This window comes from Scyliorhinus torazame, chromosome 7 (assembly GCF_047496885.1).
Source record: "Scyliorhinus torazame isolate Kashiwa2021f chromosome 7, sScyTor2.1, whole genome shotgun sequence".
NCBI lineage: Eukaryota > Metazoa > Chordata > Chondrichthyes > Carcharhiniformes > Scyliorhinidae > Scyliorhinus > Scyliorhinus torazame.
The window spans coordinates 112,710,026-112,726,416 of record NC_092713.1 but is presented as its reverse complement, the minus strand read 5'-3'; the positions used below and the strand labels follow the sequence as shown (position 1 = coordinate 112,726,416).

At 48.3% G+C, this 16,391-nt stretch overlaps 1 protein-coding gene across 2 annotated transcripts in view; it reads right to left on the bottom strand.

Moving 5' to 3' along the window:
* The window catches only part of axdnd1 (axonemal dynein light chain domain containing 1), a 486,782-nt gene extending 470,654 nt beyond the window's left edge, over nt 1-16,128 (bottom strand). For both annotated transcript variants that reach the window (XM_072511281.1, XM_072511280.1), the window contains exons 1-2: nt 15,969-16,128; nt 9,860-9,982 (exon numbers count right to left, since the gene is read on the bottom strand). In XM_072511281.1, coding sequence (XP_072367382.1) covers nt 9,860-9,950 — 91 coding nt within the window. In that variant the 5' untranslated portion in view covers nt 9,951-9,982; nt 15,969-16,128. The remainder of the gene's footprint in view (nt 1-9,859; nt 9,983-15,968) is intronic.
* Between the last annotated feature and the right edge of the window lie 263 nt (nt 16,129-16,391).

Sequence of the window (16,391 nt, the reverse complement as noted above, 5' to 3'; positions counted from 1 at the left end):
GGATTCGCGAAGAAGGTGTGTGGGGCCATCCCCGACTTGGACACACACAAACTGATAGTGGGGAGGGACTGGAACTTAGTGCACGAGCCAAAATTGGACAGATCACGGCCGGACTCGCTTGGTCCCATCAGGGGGGGCGAAGGCGCTGGCTGAGCTAATGATGGAAATGGGAGGGATGGACCCTTGGAGGTTTCTGTACCCGAGAGAGCGGGAGTACTCATTTTTCTGAGCGGTCCATAAGGTGTACTCGCGGATTGACTTTTTCATGCTGGGGAAGGCGCTGCTGGCTGAGGTTAAAGGGTCGGAGTACTTGGCAATTGCTGTATCAGATCATGCTCCACATTGGGTGGATATGGTACTGGAGAAGGTAATGGTACAGAGACCAGAGTGGAAGTTAGATGCGGAACTGTTGGGGACCGAGGGTTCTGTGCCAAAATTGAAAAAGTAATCGAGGAATTTGTAGGTTTTAACTGCACGGGTGAGGTGTCAAAAGCGATTGTCTAGGAGTCTTTAAAGGCGGTAATGAGGGGTGAGGTGATCTTGTTCAAGGCTAGGCTAGACAAAGAAGAGAGGTTGGAATGTCAGAGGGTAATAGATGAGACGCTGGAGGTAGACAGGAGGTATGCAGAAGATAGGGACCCAGCGCAGTTGGAAAAGAGGAAGGAACTCCAGGCGAGCTTTGGCCAACTATCTACCAGGAAGGCGGTACTCCAACTGAGGCGAGCAAGGGGGGCAGTTTACGAGCATGGAGAGAAGGCGGGCCGTATGTTGGCAGGTCAGCTCCGTTGGGAGGCTGCGGCAAGAGAAATTGTCCAGGTGCGGGACAGGGCAGGGAAGTTGGTGGTAGCTCCAGATCAGAGTAACAAGGTCTTTAAGGAATTCTATGAGAGATTGTACAGGTCAGAGCCACCTGGGGGAGGCCGGGAGATGCAGGAATTTCTAGATGGGCTGGATTACCCGAGGTTAGGGGAGGGGGACAGAGCTACAATAGAGGGGCGATCATGGAGCAGGAGATAAAAAATGTGATTGGGAAGATGCAGTCGGGGAAGGTGACAGGGCCGGGTGGGTTTCCGGTGGAATATTATAAAAAATTCAAAAATAAGCTGGTACTGCTGATGATGGGGATGTTTGAGGAGGCGATAGAACATAGAACATTACAGCGCAGTACAGGCCCTTCGGCCCTCGATGTTGTGCCGACCTGTGAAACCACTCTAAAGCCCATCTACACTATTCCCTTATCATCCATATGTCTATCCAATGACCATTTGAATGCCCTTAGTGTTGGCGAGTCCACCACTGTTGCAGGCAGGGCATTCCACGCCTTACTACTCTCTGAGATGGGGAAGGAGGTGTTACCACAAACTTTGCGGAAGGCATCGATTTCCCTGTTACTTAAGAAAGATAAGGATCCGATGGAGTGTGGGTCGGAGAGGCCCATATCACTTTTAAACGTGAACACAAAGATATTGGCGAAGGTACTGGCAAGTAGGCTAGAGGAGTGCCTCCCGATTGTGATTGGTGAAGATCAGACTGGGTTTGTGAGAGGGAGGCAGCTCTTTTCGAACATTAGAAGGGTATTGAATGTGGTTATGGTACCAGCGGAGGGGAAGGGAATAGAGGTGGTTGTGGCATTGGATGGCGAGAAAGCGTTTGACCGGGTAGAATGGCTGTAGTTTATGGCAGTTCTCGAGTGGTTTGGAATTGGACCCAGATTTGTGGACTGGGTAAAGCTATTATATAAGGAGTCGAGGGCCAGTGTCCTCACAAATAATATCAGCTCAGAATACTTTCCTCTCCACTGTGGGACTAGGCAGGGATGTTCTATGTTCCCCCTGCTGTTTGCACTCGCGATTGAGCCATTGGCCATCGCATTAAGAAGTTCGGGGTTATGGAAAGGGATAGTGCGTGGGGGGGGATAGAGCATAGGGTGTCCTTATATGCCAATGACTTGTTATTATACGTGTTGGAACCAAGTGTGTCAATAAGGGGAATACTGGAGCTGCTTCGGGTGTTTGGGTCTTTCTCAGGGTACAAATTAAATCTAGACAAGTATGAATATTTTGTGGTGTCTTGGCCGGGGGGGGGGCGGGGGGCTGCCATTCCGTAAGGCAGGGACTCGCTTTAGATACCTGGGGGTGCAGGTTGCTCAAAATTGGGGTGGGGGGGGCTCTGTAGGTACAACATTTCTAGTTTTGTGGGGAGGGTGAAAGCTGATCTGGCAAGGTGGGATGGTCTCCCTCTGTCACTGGCAGGTCGGGTACAGGCGGTTAAAATAAATGTGCTGCCGCGATTCCTGTTTATTTTTCAATGCCTGCCAATTTTCCAGACAAAGGCATTTTTTAGAGAGATTGAAGGGATGATTACCTCGTTCATATGGGGAGGGAAAGTGGCCAGAATTATAAAGGTACTACTACAGAGAGGAAGGCAGGCAGTGGGTTTGGGTCTTCTGAACCTGATGTATTATTATTGGGCGGCGAATGTGGAGAAGGTACAGAGCTGGTTCAAAGGGGTTGATTCCCAATGGGTCAGAATGGAGGAGAGTTTGGGTAGGGGATCGGGATTGAAGGCGCTAGCGACAGCGCCGCTCCTGACGGCCCCGGGGAGTCTGGTAGTAATAGCTTTGTTGAGAATTTGGAGGCAGTTTCGACAACACTTCGGGTTGGGGACAGGGTCAATGGAAATGCCGATTCGGGGGAACCATAGATTTGAGCCAGGGAAGCGGGATGGAAATTTTCGGAGATGGGAGGAGAAAGGAATTAGGACACAACGATTTATTTCTTGAGGGTCGTTTTGCGGGATTGAAGGAGCTGGGAGCGAAGTATGGGCTGGAGAAGGGGGAAATATTTAGATACATGCAGGTTTGAGACTTTGCCAGAAAGGAGATACAGAGCTTCCCAGTAGAGCCGGCTTCCACATTGCTGGAGGAGGTGCTGACGACAGGGGGACTGGAGAAGGGGGTAGTATCGGCGGTTTACAGGGCTATTTTGGAGGAGAAGGCGCCACTAGAAGGGATCAAGGCAAAGTGGGAGGAAGAGTTGGGAGAGGGTATGGAGGGAGGGGTTCTGGTGTGAGATGCTCCGGAGGGTGAACGCCTCCACCTCGTGTGCGAGGTTGGGGCTGATACAGCTGAAGGTGGTGTACAGAGCGCACCTTACAAGGGCGAAGATGTGCTCTTTGAGGGGGTAGAAGATGTGTGTGAATGTTGCGGGGGGGGTGGGGGGGCAAACCACGTTCATATGTTTTGGTCCTGTCCAAAGCTGGAGGATTACTGGAAGGAGGTATTTCGGGTAATCTCTAAAGTGAAACTGGACCCGGGCACTAGGGAAGCCATATTCGGGGTGTTGGACCAGCCGGGGTTGGAAACGGGTGCGGAGGCAGATGTAGCTTTTGCCTCGTTGATCGCCCGAAGGCGGATCCTGTTAAGGTGGAGATCAACCTCTCCACTTTGTGCCCTGGCGTGGTGAGAGGACCTGCTGGAATTCTTGACGCTTGAAAAGGTCAAATTTGAACTGAGGGGAAGGATGGAGGGGTTCTACATGGGTGTTATTCATTATGAACTTTCGCGAATTGGAGCACATCGAACATTATGGGGGTGGCTGGGAGAGTTGAGGGGAGAGGGGCTGGATATATTAATGGTGACTATGGGTGATTCCTGATTCCTTTTTGTCATTTGTTTATGTTAACATGCGGGCTAATGTCTGGGGTTTGGTGGGAGGATGGGATCATTGTTATTGATATGGGGATTGACATTACATTCATTACTGATTATTGTTTATTGTTTGGTGTAAATTTGGGAGAAAATGTGAAAAAGGAGAATAAAAAATATATATTTTTTTTTAATTTCCAGATTAAAATTGTGTGTTAACCAGTACTTGCAACTTGTCAAAAAGAAGTTTTGATCTATAATAAACTAATACGTCAGTTGTTTAATGAAGTAACACTGGTTAAAGTCTCTTATTCTGCAAACAGTGAAGGCAAACAATTGGCCATTTTGGTGAGAAAATTAAACAAACAAAATCAGAAGAACAACCAAACAACTCAATAAACAACCAACACCCACTCCCCTGTCGTTACTCCCCTGACACCTCCCACTTCTCACATCCCGCCTTCCCATTTTAAGAAACTTACCCTCCCCCACTAATCCACCCCCACCCCCCGCTGACCTCTCAAACCCCCTTAAAGAATCAATAGACGGCTTCCACCTCCGGGTGAACCTGTCCACCAACTCCTTCACGGTGAGCATAACTTTCTCCAACCTCAGGAATTACGCCAGGTCGCTGAACCATACGCCCGCTTTTAGAGGCTCTGAGTCACACCACCAGAGCAAGATCGGTCGCCGGGCTATCAGGGAGGCAAAGGCCAAAACATCGGCCTCTTTCACCCCCTGGACTCCCAGGTCTTCCGACACCCCAAATATCGCCACGTCTGGACTCAGGACCACATCCACACCTAACACCTCGGACATCACGTCTGAGAACTCCTGCCAGAACCCGCTCAATCTTGCACATGCCCAGAACATCTGGACGTGATTCACAAGTCCCCCGCACATCGCCCACACCAATCTTCTTAACCCTTAAAGAACCTACTCATCCTCGCCACCGTCATATGCGCCCTATGTACCACTTTGAACTGGATGAGGCTTAGCCTTGCACACGACTAGGACGCGTTCACCCTCCGCAAGGCCTCCGCCCACATCTCAGCTCCCAGCTCCTCCCACTTGCATTTGATGTCCCCCAGCAGGGTTCCCCTCCCATTCCATCAACTCCTTATAGACAGCTGACACTTTCCCCTCCCCTATTTCATCCCTCAACAGCACTAGTCCTGCAACCCCAGGGGTGGCAGCCCAAAAAAGGACGACACCTCTCTCCTTACAAAGTCCTGAACATGCAGGTACCTAAAGCCATTACCCCTGGTTAACTCAAACTCTTCCTCCAGGTCCTCCAACATCACAAATCTGCCTCCTATAAACAGATCGACAAAGCACTCTATTGCCTGCCTTCCTGCCGCCTCTCCCAAAACCTCACGTCCAGCCCCGCGGGTGCAAACCTATGGTTATCGCAGATGCTGCCTCCACTGCCCCCACACACTTAAGGTCGACACCACCACTGGGTTCATGGAGTACCTGACCGGCAAGAACGGTAAAGGTGCCAACAACAAAGCCCTTAAACTCTACTTTGGGAAACTCCAGCCATCCAGAAACCGCTGCATCCAATCCTCCCCGGTTGGGGGCTCTGACATGTATAACCTTCTATAAAATGCCTCAAACTCCCCATTCACCCCCTCCAGGTCCATCACCACCTTGCCCTTATCATCCCTAACTCTGTCGATGTCCCTCTTGCTTTCTCAACTGATGGGCCAACATCCTACTCGCCTTCTCCCCACACTCATACACTGCACCGCTGGCCCTCCGTAACTGCCCCACTGCCTTCCCTGTAGAAACTAGCCCAAACCCCATCTGGAGCCTCTGACTCTCCTTCAACAGCCCGGCCTCCGGCGCCTCCGGTATCTCCTGTCCACCCTCAAATTCTTGTCCACCAGCCTTGCCCTTGCCTCCCACTCCGTTTTCTTCCTATGCACCCGAATTGATATAAATTCCGCCCTAACCACCGCCTTGAGTGCCTCCCACTTATCGAAATTCTGGCAAATGACTATGCCCCGAATTGGGATGATGTGGATTTTATGAGACGGATGTTAGGGAAGATTTCTGATTTGGACTCACAGCAGCTGATTATGCGGGGGGAGTGGGGCCAGCCTTGACCTCCTCCATATCATTTAGCTCCACATATCTCCGAATAGCAGCCCACACCCGCTTGCACACCTCCTCATCCTCCAACAACTCCACATCCAGCATCCACTGTGAGCACTGCCCCCCACCACTCTCCCCGGGCCACTCGCAGATATACATCCAGTGCGGCGCATGGTCAGAAATCACAATCGCACAATACGCCGAGTCAGCCACCCCACCAGCAGTGTCTTATCTAGCATGAAAAAATAAATCCAGGAGTGCACCCGGTGTACATGGGAGAGGTATGAAATGTCCTGGACCCTCGGCCTCCCAAATCTGCCTTGACCGGGTGCCACCAAATGTGCGACCACTCAATCCACGGCTGCCACTGGAAGTCCCTGAAAATTTAACTTTTAAATGAACGGCATGGCCTTGCAGTAGTGGGGCTAGATAATCATAGAATTTACAGTGCAGAAGGAGGCCATTCGGCCCATCGAGTCTGCACCGGCTCTTGGAAAGAGCACCCTACCCAAGGTCCACACCTCCACCCTATCCCCATAACCCAGTAACCCCACCCTACACTAAGGGCAATTTTGGACACTATGGGCAATTTAGCATAGCCAATCCACCTAACCCGCACATCTTTGGACTGTGGGAGGAAACCGGAGCACCCGGAGGAAACCCACGCACACACGGGGAGGATGTGCAGACTCCGCACAGACAGTGACCCAAGCCGGAATCGAACCTGGGACCCTGGAGCTGTGAAGCATTTGTGCTATCCACAATCCATATGCATTTCTCCTATCCCTGTGATAACACTTTTGTAAAACCAGTTGTAGTCCTAAACTGTGATACTTTAACCTCCTTTTCTTCATAGTAGATAAAGCCAAGAAGTACAATCAGTTCAGACAACACAGGCAGTTTGGATGACTCATGGAGCCAAGCGACAAAATCTGTTCAAATAATGCAATCAGTTCAGATCATAAAATAGAATAGAAATTTACAGCACAGAAGAAAACCATTCAACACATTCTGCACGAGCCAACAACGAGGCATCAAGCCTAATCCCACTTTCTGTGTCTTGGTCCATAGCCTTGTAGGTTTTGACACTTCAAGTCCATTTCCAAATGTGTGTGAGCATTAAGCAGAGCATGGACTGAATCTTAACCAACTCTGACACTTTCTGTGATCTGATTTAAAATGAGTCCTAACCCCACTGGTTGCATGGTGTCATAATTTTACAGGTCTTCAAATAAGAAGCAGTCTGTAAATTTGCCATTCAATTTAAGAATGTTGGGCAGGTTCCCAAGGAGAGATGCCCAGTGGGCCCAAAGCTCTGGGTGGCTGGCAGTTCCATTGAGAGGTGAACATTGCCAAGGTGGTTAATAAACCACAAATGCACCTCAAAGTTGGGAGCCTCGAGCAAGTAAGTTAAACATGATGTCCCTTCAACAAGTCCATGCTGGCTGTCCTGAATCAATTTGACCAAGTGACTGTAAATTTTGACCCAGATTACCATTTCTTAAAAATATTCTCAACACTGAGGTTAAACTGACTGGACTGTGGTTGCTGGATTTATCCCTACACCATTTTTTGAACAAGGGTGTAACAGTTGCAATACTCCAGTCCTCTTTAATCACCTCCTAAAGAAGTTAGTAGAGGCAGTAACACTTCAATTTTCACCCTTATTTCCCTCAGCATCCTTGAGTGTATCCCATGTTGACCTGGTGACTTAGCAATTTTAAGTACAGCCAACATTTCCAGAACCTCCTGTCTATCAAATTTTAGTCCATCCACTCTCTCAATTCCCTCCTGTTTCACATTGCCAGCATTGTTTTCCTTGATAAACACACATGCAGAGTAATCATTCAGTATATAAGCCATGCCTTCTGCCTCTTAGGTTTTTTTGTCTCTGCTAAGCTTTATGCTACCTTTTTACCAATTGTATGTCTGTAGAAAACCTTTTGATTTCCTTTCTTACATGAAGGCCTTCAACTATCAAGGGTGAAGTTGAAACATAAACATAAAATGAAGGAAATACTCAGCAGGTCTGGAAGCATCAGAACTTAAAACAAGGTCTGATGCAAAATTCTACTGCTTTCAAATACCAAAGTGTCACCTAACAAAGGAATTTGTCTCTTCATCAATGTTATATTGATGAAAGAACATCAATCTGAAATGTAGCTTTCTCTCTCCATGGATACAGTTTTATTTCAGATTTCCAGCATCTGCACTATTTTGCTTTTTTAAGGATGCGGCTGAACTAGTTTTGTAAGTGATCTGTACTACACGATGTTTGTAAGATCAAGCTTGGTTTAAAAATAAATAAATTTAGAGTACCCAATTCATTTTTTCCAATTAAGGGTCAATTTAGCGTGGCCAATCCACCTACCCTGCACACGGGGAGAATGTGCAAACTCCACACGGACAGTGACCCAGAGCTGGGATCGATCCTGGGACCTCGGTGCCGTGAGGCAGCAGGGCTAGTCACTGCGCCACCGTGCTGCCCTAAGTTCAAGCTTGTTAAAATTATATTTAAAATAAGGACAGTGCGAGAGAGGGGGAGAGCACGCAAGAGAGGGAGCAGAGTCCACAAGAGAGAGGGGGGAGAGTGCGTGAGTTAGGAGAGTGCACAAGAGGGAGCAGAGTAAGCGAGAGGGAGGAGAGTGCGTGAGGAAAATGCGTGAGGAGTTTGAGAGAGGGAGGAGAGTGCTTGAGAGAGGAAGGAGAGTGAGCGAGAGTGGGAGGAGAGTGCGCAAGAGAGGGAGGAGAGTGCCCAAGAGAGAGGGAGCAGAGTGAGTGAGAGAGGGATTAGAGTGAGCGAGAGAGGGAGCATTGCACAAGGGAGGGAGGAGAGTGCATAAGGGAGTGGGAGAGTTCATGAGAGAGAGTTTGAAGAGAGTGCATAAGAGAGAGAGGCAAACGCACGAGAGAGAAAGGAGAGTACGTGAGATGGAGAGTGCGTGAGGGAGGAGGAGAGTGCACAAGAGAGGGAGAAGTGTGTGCAAGAGAGGGAAGAGAGTACATGGGGAGAGTTCAGAGAGAGAGGGAAGAGAATGCATGAGAGAGGGAGGTGAGCGAGAGAGGGAAGAGTGTTCACGAGAGGGAGAGTTTGCGAGGGAGGAGGTATACAAGAGAGGGAGGAGAGAGCAAGAGAGAGGGAGAGTCGTATGAGGGGGGAAGAGTACTTGAGAGAGGGGAGAGTTTGCATGAGAGAGGGGTGTGTGAGAGTGAAGGAGTGGAGTGGAGTGTAAGAAAAGGAGTGAGAGGGAGGAGGATGCGGAGTGTATGAGTGTGTATGAGAGGGATGAGAGGAACGAGAATGTGTGTGAGTGAGAGAAAGGGGAGGAGACCATGTGTGAGAGAAAGAGAGGTGAGATAGAGAGTGGTGTGAGAGAGAAGAGTGTATGTGCATAAGTCTAGTTCGCTCTCAGTCTCAGGATTATTATTCACCCTTCCTCCCAAACACTAACAGGCCTTCTCAGTGGATGTGGGTGAGTGATTGAGCACACAAAGCCTGGAGGGAGTCTGGCACACAAACTCTTACCCTATTGCAGTCAAATATACTTCTTTATTTCTTTATCTTTTTTAAAATATCAATTTATTGCTTGGACATTGTTTTTATGCTCAACAAGCTGTTTCTTTTCATACCGCAGCTTTTTTTAAATGCTTAATGTTGTGCCAAACCTCTTTCCGAATAAAAGCAAAATACTGTGAATGTTAGAATCAAAACCAAAACAAACGCAGCAGGTCTGGCATGCTGCTGTGGAGAGAGAAAATAGTTGACGTTTTGAGTTCGTATATCTTCTTCAGAGCTTTGTGAAATGTACTTAGGGCCCTTGAGTGAGATGTACACACACACCACACACAGGTTGGATACGCTTGCTTCAAACCAAGGCCATGACTCATTTAGGAAGAAGAGCCAGGAGTCTTTTACAGTGGAATCGAAACAAATTAACTGTCCATTCTCAACTGTCATTTCAATGCTGCTTTTCCAGGTACAAAGCCATCTACCACATTTGCTGACAAAAACAAGAATGATTGAACTTCAAAAATAATTTATTGGTTGTGAAGCACTGTGGAACATTCTGAGAATATAAAAGGAGCTAAATAAATGAACAATACTTTGCTTACCTTGTTGCTCCTTAAGGTACTCGCACACAGTTGGAATGACCTTACGGCCATCCTCGTCAGGAGGAACATCGTCACTAGCAGGATCACACATTTTCAATATTTTTCCAGTATTGCTTGTGAAAACTATAAATAAAATGAACGTTTTTTAATCATATCAATACCAACTGTCTTCTATACACAAAATGCAGATTTTCGCAAGCTTTTTTGGCTTTGTGGGCTTCCTGAATGCAGATTATGCAATTCTGTTATCTACATATGCAATTTCAAATCTATGCTTCAATATTTCACACAAAGTTTGCCGATAGCAATGAGAAAAATCAATATTCAGATTTAGGAATGGTTTAAACAGAATTTTGAACCCACATCCTTTCTGTCACAAGCAACTATTACTTCCGTCTCCACAGCGTTTCCCATCTCCCACTATTACCTCAGGCTCTTTGCCACATATACAAGTCTTAATCACCTCCAAACTTGATTACTCTAACACATTCCTTACTGACCTCGCAACCTCCACCTTCTTGAACTCCAACCTGTCTAAAGTCTACTGCTCACATTCCATCCCTCCCATCAGTCACCCAGACAATCTCTGACCTACACTGGCTTCCAATTCCATAAACCTGGATTTCGCAGTAGCGATGTTACGGTGTTCACCATTGACCTCAAAGAAAACCAGCCTCGAAGATCTGGCGATCTGTTGCCATTGATTTCCCTATTCACGACGGGTTTTTTAATTTGCCGCCAAGTCCGGGATGGGATGGACATGCAGCAGTAGTAATATCAGCAAACAGGTAAGCAGTCAATCACCTTGGTATATTCACACACTGTGAAATAGGGAAATATACTTCATTTTTACTTCAAAATTTCAGATACAAAAATGCATTATGATTTAATTAAGCCAGATTAAAAGTTTAAACAAAACTATCATTTTTTAAATGTGGAATTTATTATCATGAAGAAATTAAAGGGTGCACAAATATGAATTAGTTGCTCAGGGCCGGAAAAATGGTTTGAAATTATTATGAAATGAAAAGCGATCATTTCCGGTGATGGTGATGTGCTGAGTAGATGCACATCAGGTGGCACTCTTCCAGACCATAACCAAAGAGGTATTTTTAGGCGAATTTTGCCTGCAAATTCGAAAGCTGAGAAAGGAAAGGAATAGTGCCAGCATGCCAGCAAACGGGAGCTCGAGAGATCCAAGGGATGACGGAAGCAGTGGAAAAGGCCACGAGCAGCAGGCGGATGAGCTGGTGGACCCACGAGGTGAGGGAGTCCCAGCCACCCAAGAGAGAGGGATGACCTGAGCATCAGCCTCCCTCCCTCACCACCTGGAAGACGGATGGAAGACATTCCTTATGAAGGAACTGGCCGCGATGAGAGAGACGATAAAGGTTAAAATCCAGGTGGCTGTCAAGGTGACAGTTACAGAGGCGATGGTCTCCATGCAAAAAGCGATCGATGGACTAGGGAAGAAGGTGGAAGTGCAAGAAAAAACAATCCAGGAGTTGGAGAAAGCATCGACAGACCACAGCTACAGGATAATAATAATCTTTATTATTGTCGCAAGTAGGCTTACATTAACACTGCAATGAAATTACTGTGAAAATCCCCTCGTCAACACACTACGGCGCCTGTTCGGCACACTGAGGGAGAATTCAGAATGTCCAATTCACCTAACAGCACATCTTTCAGGACTTGTGGAAGGAAACCGGAGCACCCAGAGGAAACCCACGCTGACACAGGGAGAATGTGCAGACTCTGCACAGACAATGACCCAAGCCGGGAATCGAACCTGGGACCCTGGCGCTGTGAAGCAACTGTGCTAACCACTGTGCTACCGTGCCGCCCACATCGTCGACCTGGAGGCAGAGATAAAAGGTTGGTGGTGGCCCAGGGGAGCTTGAAGGGGAAAGTTGAGGACCAAGAGAATAGGTTTTGACGCCAGAGCACACGAATTTTGGACCTGCAAGAGGGGATCGAGGACAGGAACCCGGTGGGTTACCTTGCCCAAATGCTGGGCAACCTAGTCAGGAGAGACAACCCCCCAGCCTGTCGGAGAATGACAGAGTGCACAGGTCGCTCCGGACAAAACCCAAGGCGGGGGAACAACCAAGAGCAGTCGTTGTGAAACTACATTGATACCAGGAACATGAGAGGATCCTGAGGTGGACGCGATAGACAAAGGCGAGTAGCAAAATCCAGGTATATCAGGACATTGGGGCAGACTTGGCAAAATGCAATCCGAATTTAATCAACAGGGAAAAAAAACAGTTATGGCTAGGGAATTGTGATCTTTCATGTAGCAGATGGGGCAGTGCACACATGGCAGTTCCTACACCCTGATGAGAAGGAATTCTCATTCTTTTCGCCGGTGAACAAAGTACACACACATATGGCCATCATTGCAGTGGGGAAATTGGTGCTTCCAGAAATAGTCAGAGCGGAATACTTTGCGATAGTCATCTCCGAACACACTTCACATTAAATGGATGTGAGGTTGGAGACTGGCTGAGCCCAACACCCCGCCTGGAGTTTGGACACGGACCTTTTGGCCGACAAGGTCTTCTGCCAGAAAATATTTCAGGCCATAGACGAGTACATCACGAACAACCAGAACGGGGAAGACTCAGCTTCTACGTTCTGGGAGGCACTGAAGGCGATGATTAGGTGAGAGATTATAGCCTACAAGGCATGGAGAGACAGGAAGAGAGGGTGGCTAGGCAGCAACTGATCGACTCAGTCCTGGAGGTTGACAGAAAGTACTCTGAAGTCCTGACCATAGAGCTTCTGGTGGCGAGGAAAAAGCTACAAATGGACTTTAACCTGCTATCCACTAGAAAAGCAGCGCACCAACTCCACCAGACACAAGGGACCTTCTACGAACACGGAGATAAGGCTAGCCGCCTACTGGCTCACCAGCTGAGAAAGCAGGCAGCCACAAGGAAGATAGTGCAGGTGAAGGATAGCAGCGGCGGACTAGTAGCTGAACGAAAAATGGTCAACCAAGCATTTGAGGCCTTCTACCGAGGACCTTAGTTAGGCCACACTTGGAGTATAGTGTTCAATTCTGGTCGCCACACTACCAGAAGGATGTGGAGGCTTTAGAGAGGGTGCAGAAGAAATTTACCAGAATGTTGCCTGGTATGGAGGGCATTAGCTATGAGGAGCGATTGAATAAACTCGGTTTGTTCTCACTGGAACGAAGGAGGTTGAGGGGAGACCTGATAGAGGTATACAAAATTATGAGGGGCATAGACAGAGTGGATAGTCAGAGGCTTTTCCCCAGGGTAGAGGGGTCAATTACTAGGGGGCATAGGTTTAAGGTGAGAGGGGCAAGGTTTAGAGTAGATGTACGAGGCAAGTTTTTTACGCAGAGGGTAGTGGGTGCCTGGAACTCGCTACCGGAGGAGGTAGTGGAAGCAGGGACGATAGGGACATTTAAGGGGCATTTTGACAAATATATGAATAGGATGGGAATAGAAGGATACGGACCCAGGAAGTGTAGAAGATTGTAGTTTAGTCGGGCAGCATGGTCGGCACGGGCTTGGAGGGCCGAAGGGCCTGTTCCTGTGCTGTACATTTCTTTGTTCTTTGTTCTTTGACTGTACACCACTGAGTTCCCCCCAACTGGGACGCGGGGATGAAACAGCTCCTCGATGAACTGTTGTGGGGGACGATAGGCAAGGGGAGTTGGAAGCACGAATAGGACTGGGAGAGGTCATGGAGAGTATCAACTCCATGCAGGCGGGGAAGGCGCCGGAACCCGAGGACATGGAACGAAATGAGGCAGCATTTAAGTTTAACCGGGATGTTCTCCATGGCCCCCATCTGTGATAACCACAAATTCCCATCAGCCATGCTTGACGCCACCTTTAAAACATGGAGACAGGACGGGGGGACGCTAGCGGTCAGGGACTTCTACATAGGGGACAGACTAGTCGGCAGCTGTGGGTGATGTTGTTGATCGCCAGCTGAACAGGATTCTCTGGCATGCGATTAAGGAAGCAAAAGCCAGGGCGTCGGCCCACTTCCCCATATGTAGTTCTGGCTGGTCTGAAACCCTGAAGACTGCCACTCTCGGGCATGGCTCCACCCTCAGCCGCACAACCTTGGACATCGTCTCGATGAAGCGATCAAGTACACCATCCGAGGGTTGGACGAGGGATTCCGCAAAGGGGGCTATTCATCCTTCACCCCCACAACCATGGACATCGTCTCGAAGAAGCAATTTAGTACACCATCCGAGAGTCGGTTGAGGGATTCCACAAAGGGGGCTATTCATCCCTCACCCCCACAAACCCTCACCCCCACAACCTTGGACATCGCCTCAAAGAAGCGATCAAGTACACCATCCGCGGGTCGGACGAGGGATTCTACCTATTCATCAGCCTGATCTAAGATCTGTTCGAAGCCAATAGTGATTATGAAGGGGAGACCAAGGAGGGCAGACAGGAGCACACAAACGGGGGGGGGGGGGGGGGGGGTGAGGGAAGCAAGGAAATAACCCAGAGGAGTAGCAGAGAGAGAGAGACATGGAAAAAAAGAGCCCCCCCCCCCCCCCCACCACCACCTATAGCGAACCCACAAAGACAACAACAGGAACCACATAAGAGAGGAACGAAGTACAGCAATACGACACCCAAGGCGATAGGTAGTGCCAGGGAGGAGCCCGACTATCGCCGAGCAGAAACTTATAGCCAAGTTCCGCACACATGAGTGCGGCCTCAACCGGGACCTGGGATTCATGTCACATTACATTCATCCCCCACCATCTGGCCTGCGAAATCCTACCAACTGTCCTGGCTTGAGACAATTCACACCTCTTTAACCTGGGGTTACCCCATCTCTGGATCTGTAAAGATTTAATCACCTGCTAATGCTCGCATTCCTAGCATTGTTTGGCATCTTTGAATTTGTCTATATATGTGTTTCTGGAACAGACCTCTTCATTCACCTGAGGAAGGAGCAGCGCTCCGAAAGCTAGTGACATCGAAACAAACCTGTTGGACTTTAACCTGGTGTTGTAAGACTTCGTACTGTGCTCACCCCAGTCCAACGCCGGCATCTCCACATCAAGGGGGAGGGGATGGAAGAGAGGAGAGCGGGGAGGGGGAAGGGCCGACGGAAGGAATGTGTGTAAAATTTGTACATATGTAAATATCAGGTACATTATGTGTTAATCAGTTATACTGTAAAAATTAGAAAATGGCAATAAAAACACGTTTTAAAAAATGAAATGCAAAAACCTAGCCACACCTGATTTAACCAAGTGCACCCTTTACAGGGAGACTAACGATAACAGCGGAAATTCTGGGCAATGTAATTGATTTACTCAAATTGGTAATCTGGGAATGCCTGTGATGAATCGTAGAACTATTGACGGTAACTTCTGTATTTCTGTGCAACTCTGCCTGCAGAGCTTACTGTCAGTTTGAATGGAGTAGTGATGACAAACGCTGACGTTTCAACATCATAATCACTGCAAAATCCAGGCCATCAAATCTGAATCCTTATTCTTGCATTTCAATCCCCCAAGTTTCTATCCCAGGCGCCTATCTCTTCAATTTCCTCCACTCCTTTCTCACTCTCTCTAAAGACACAGTTTTTCTGACTCTGTCCTACTGTGATTTCACTACAATCTGTCCTACAACCACCCCACCACACATCATTTCTGTCTGTTATTAAAACTTTCTGAGGTCCCATTTTGACCAATAAATAAACCAGCTAAGATTTCTCAACCCAATAGTATTTTGTAAACATCCCATGAGTGCCGGGCGAAAATGTGGTTTAGTGTATGACTTTAACCAAGCATTTCATCCATGGGACTGCTGTGCATTTCCAGCATTTTCTATTTTCCTTTACAGTTTGACTTCTGGTCCGTCCAACGATGTGAAAGTGCTCAAATGTAACTGTGTGTGGTGCGGGTGTCCCATTTCTTGATGGCATCAAGAGCCGGCACCAATCGCCCCACTTGCAGAGGTTTAACTTTCTTCTCGTCTAAACCAGCGGCTCAAGAAGGTGCTCAATACTGCCGGCTGGAAGGCAGTTAGGGATTCACAATCCTGGGAGAGAGTGAGCTGATCGTTGGTCACTTATAGGTAAGACTTACAGTAACTGCAGAGTCCGCTCACCGGGCTGGCGCAGCTTTACTCACTCCGCCGTCCTCGGGCTGCAGACTGTCCGTTGCTAAGGCCGCTCGGGATTCCGTCCGTTGCTAAGGCCACTCCGGATTCCGTCCTTTGCGAAGGCCGCTCGGGATTCTGTCCGTTGCTAAGGCCGCTCAGATTCCGCCTGTTGCTAAGGCCTCTCGGCGACGAAGTTGCGGCGGGGGTGGGGGGGGGGGGAGAGAAACCGCCTCGTTACCCAGGCAACAATCAAAACATGAACCTCACGCGTGGCCTGTTTTATTATTTTGAACAATGATAAGCATTTTAAGTTTCTGTCAGTTTTTAATCAGCGTTTGAGAGCAACAGCCTGGGTTGTGAGTGCACTGGCTTTCTTCGCCTGTGTGTGTGGGCTTGTATCCCAGAGG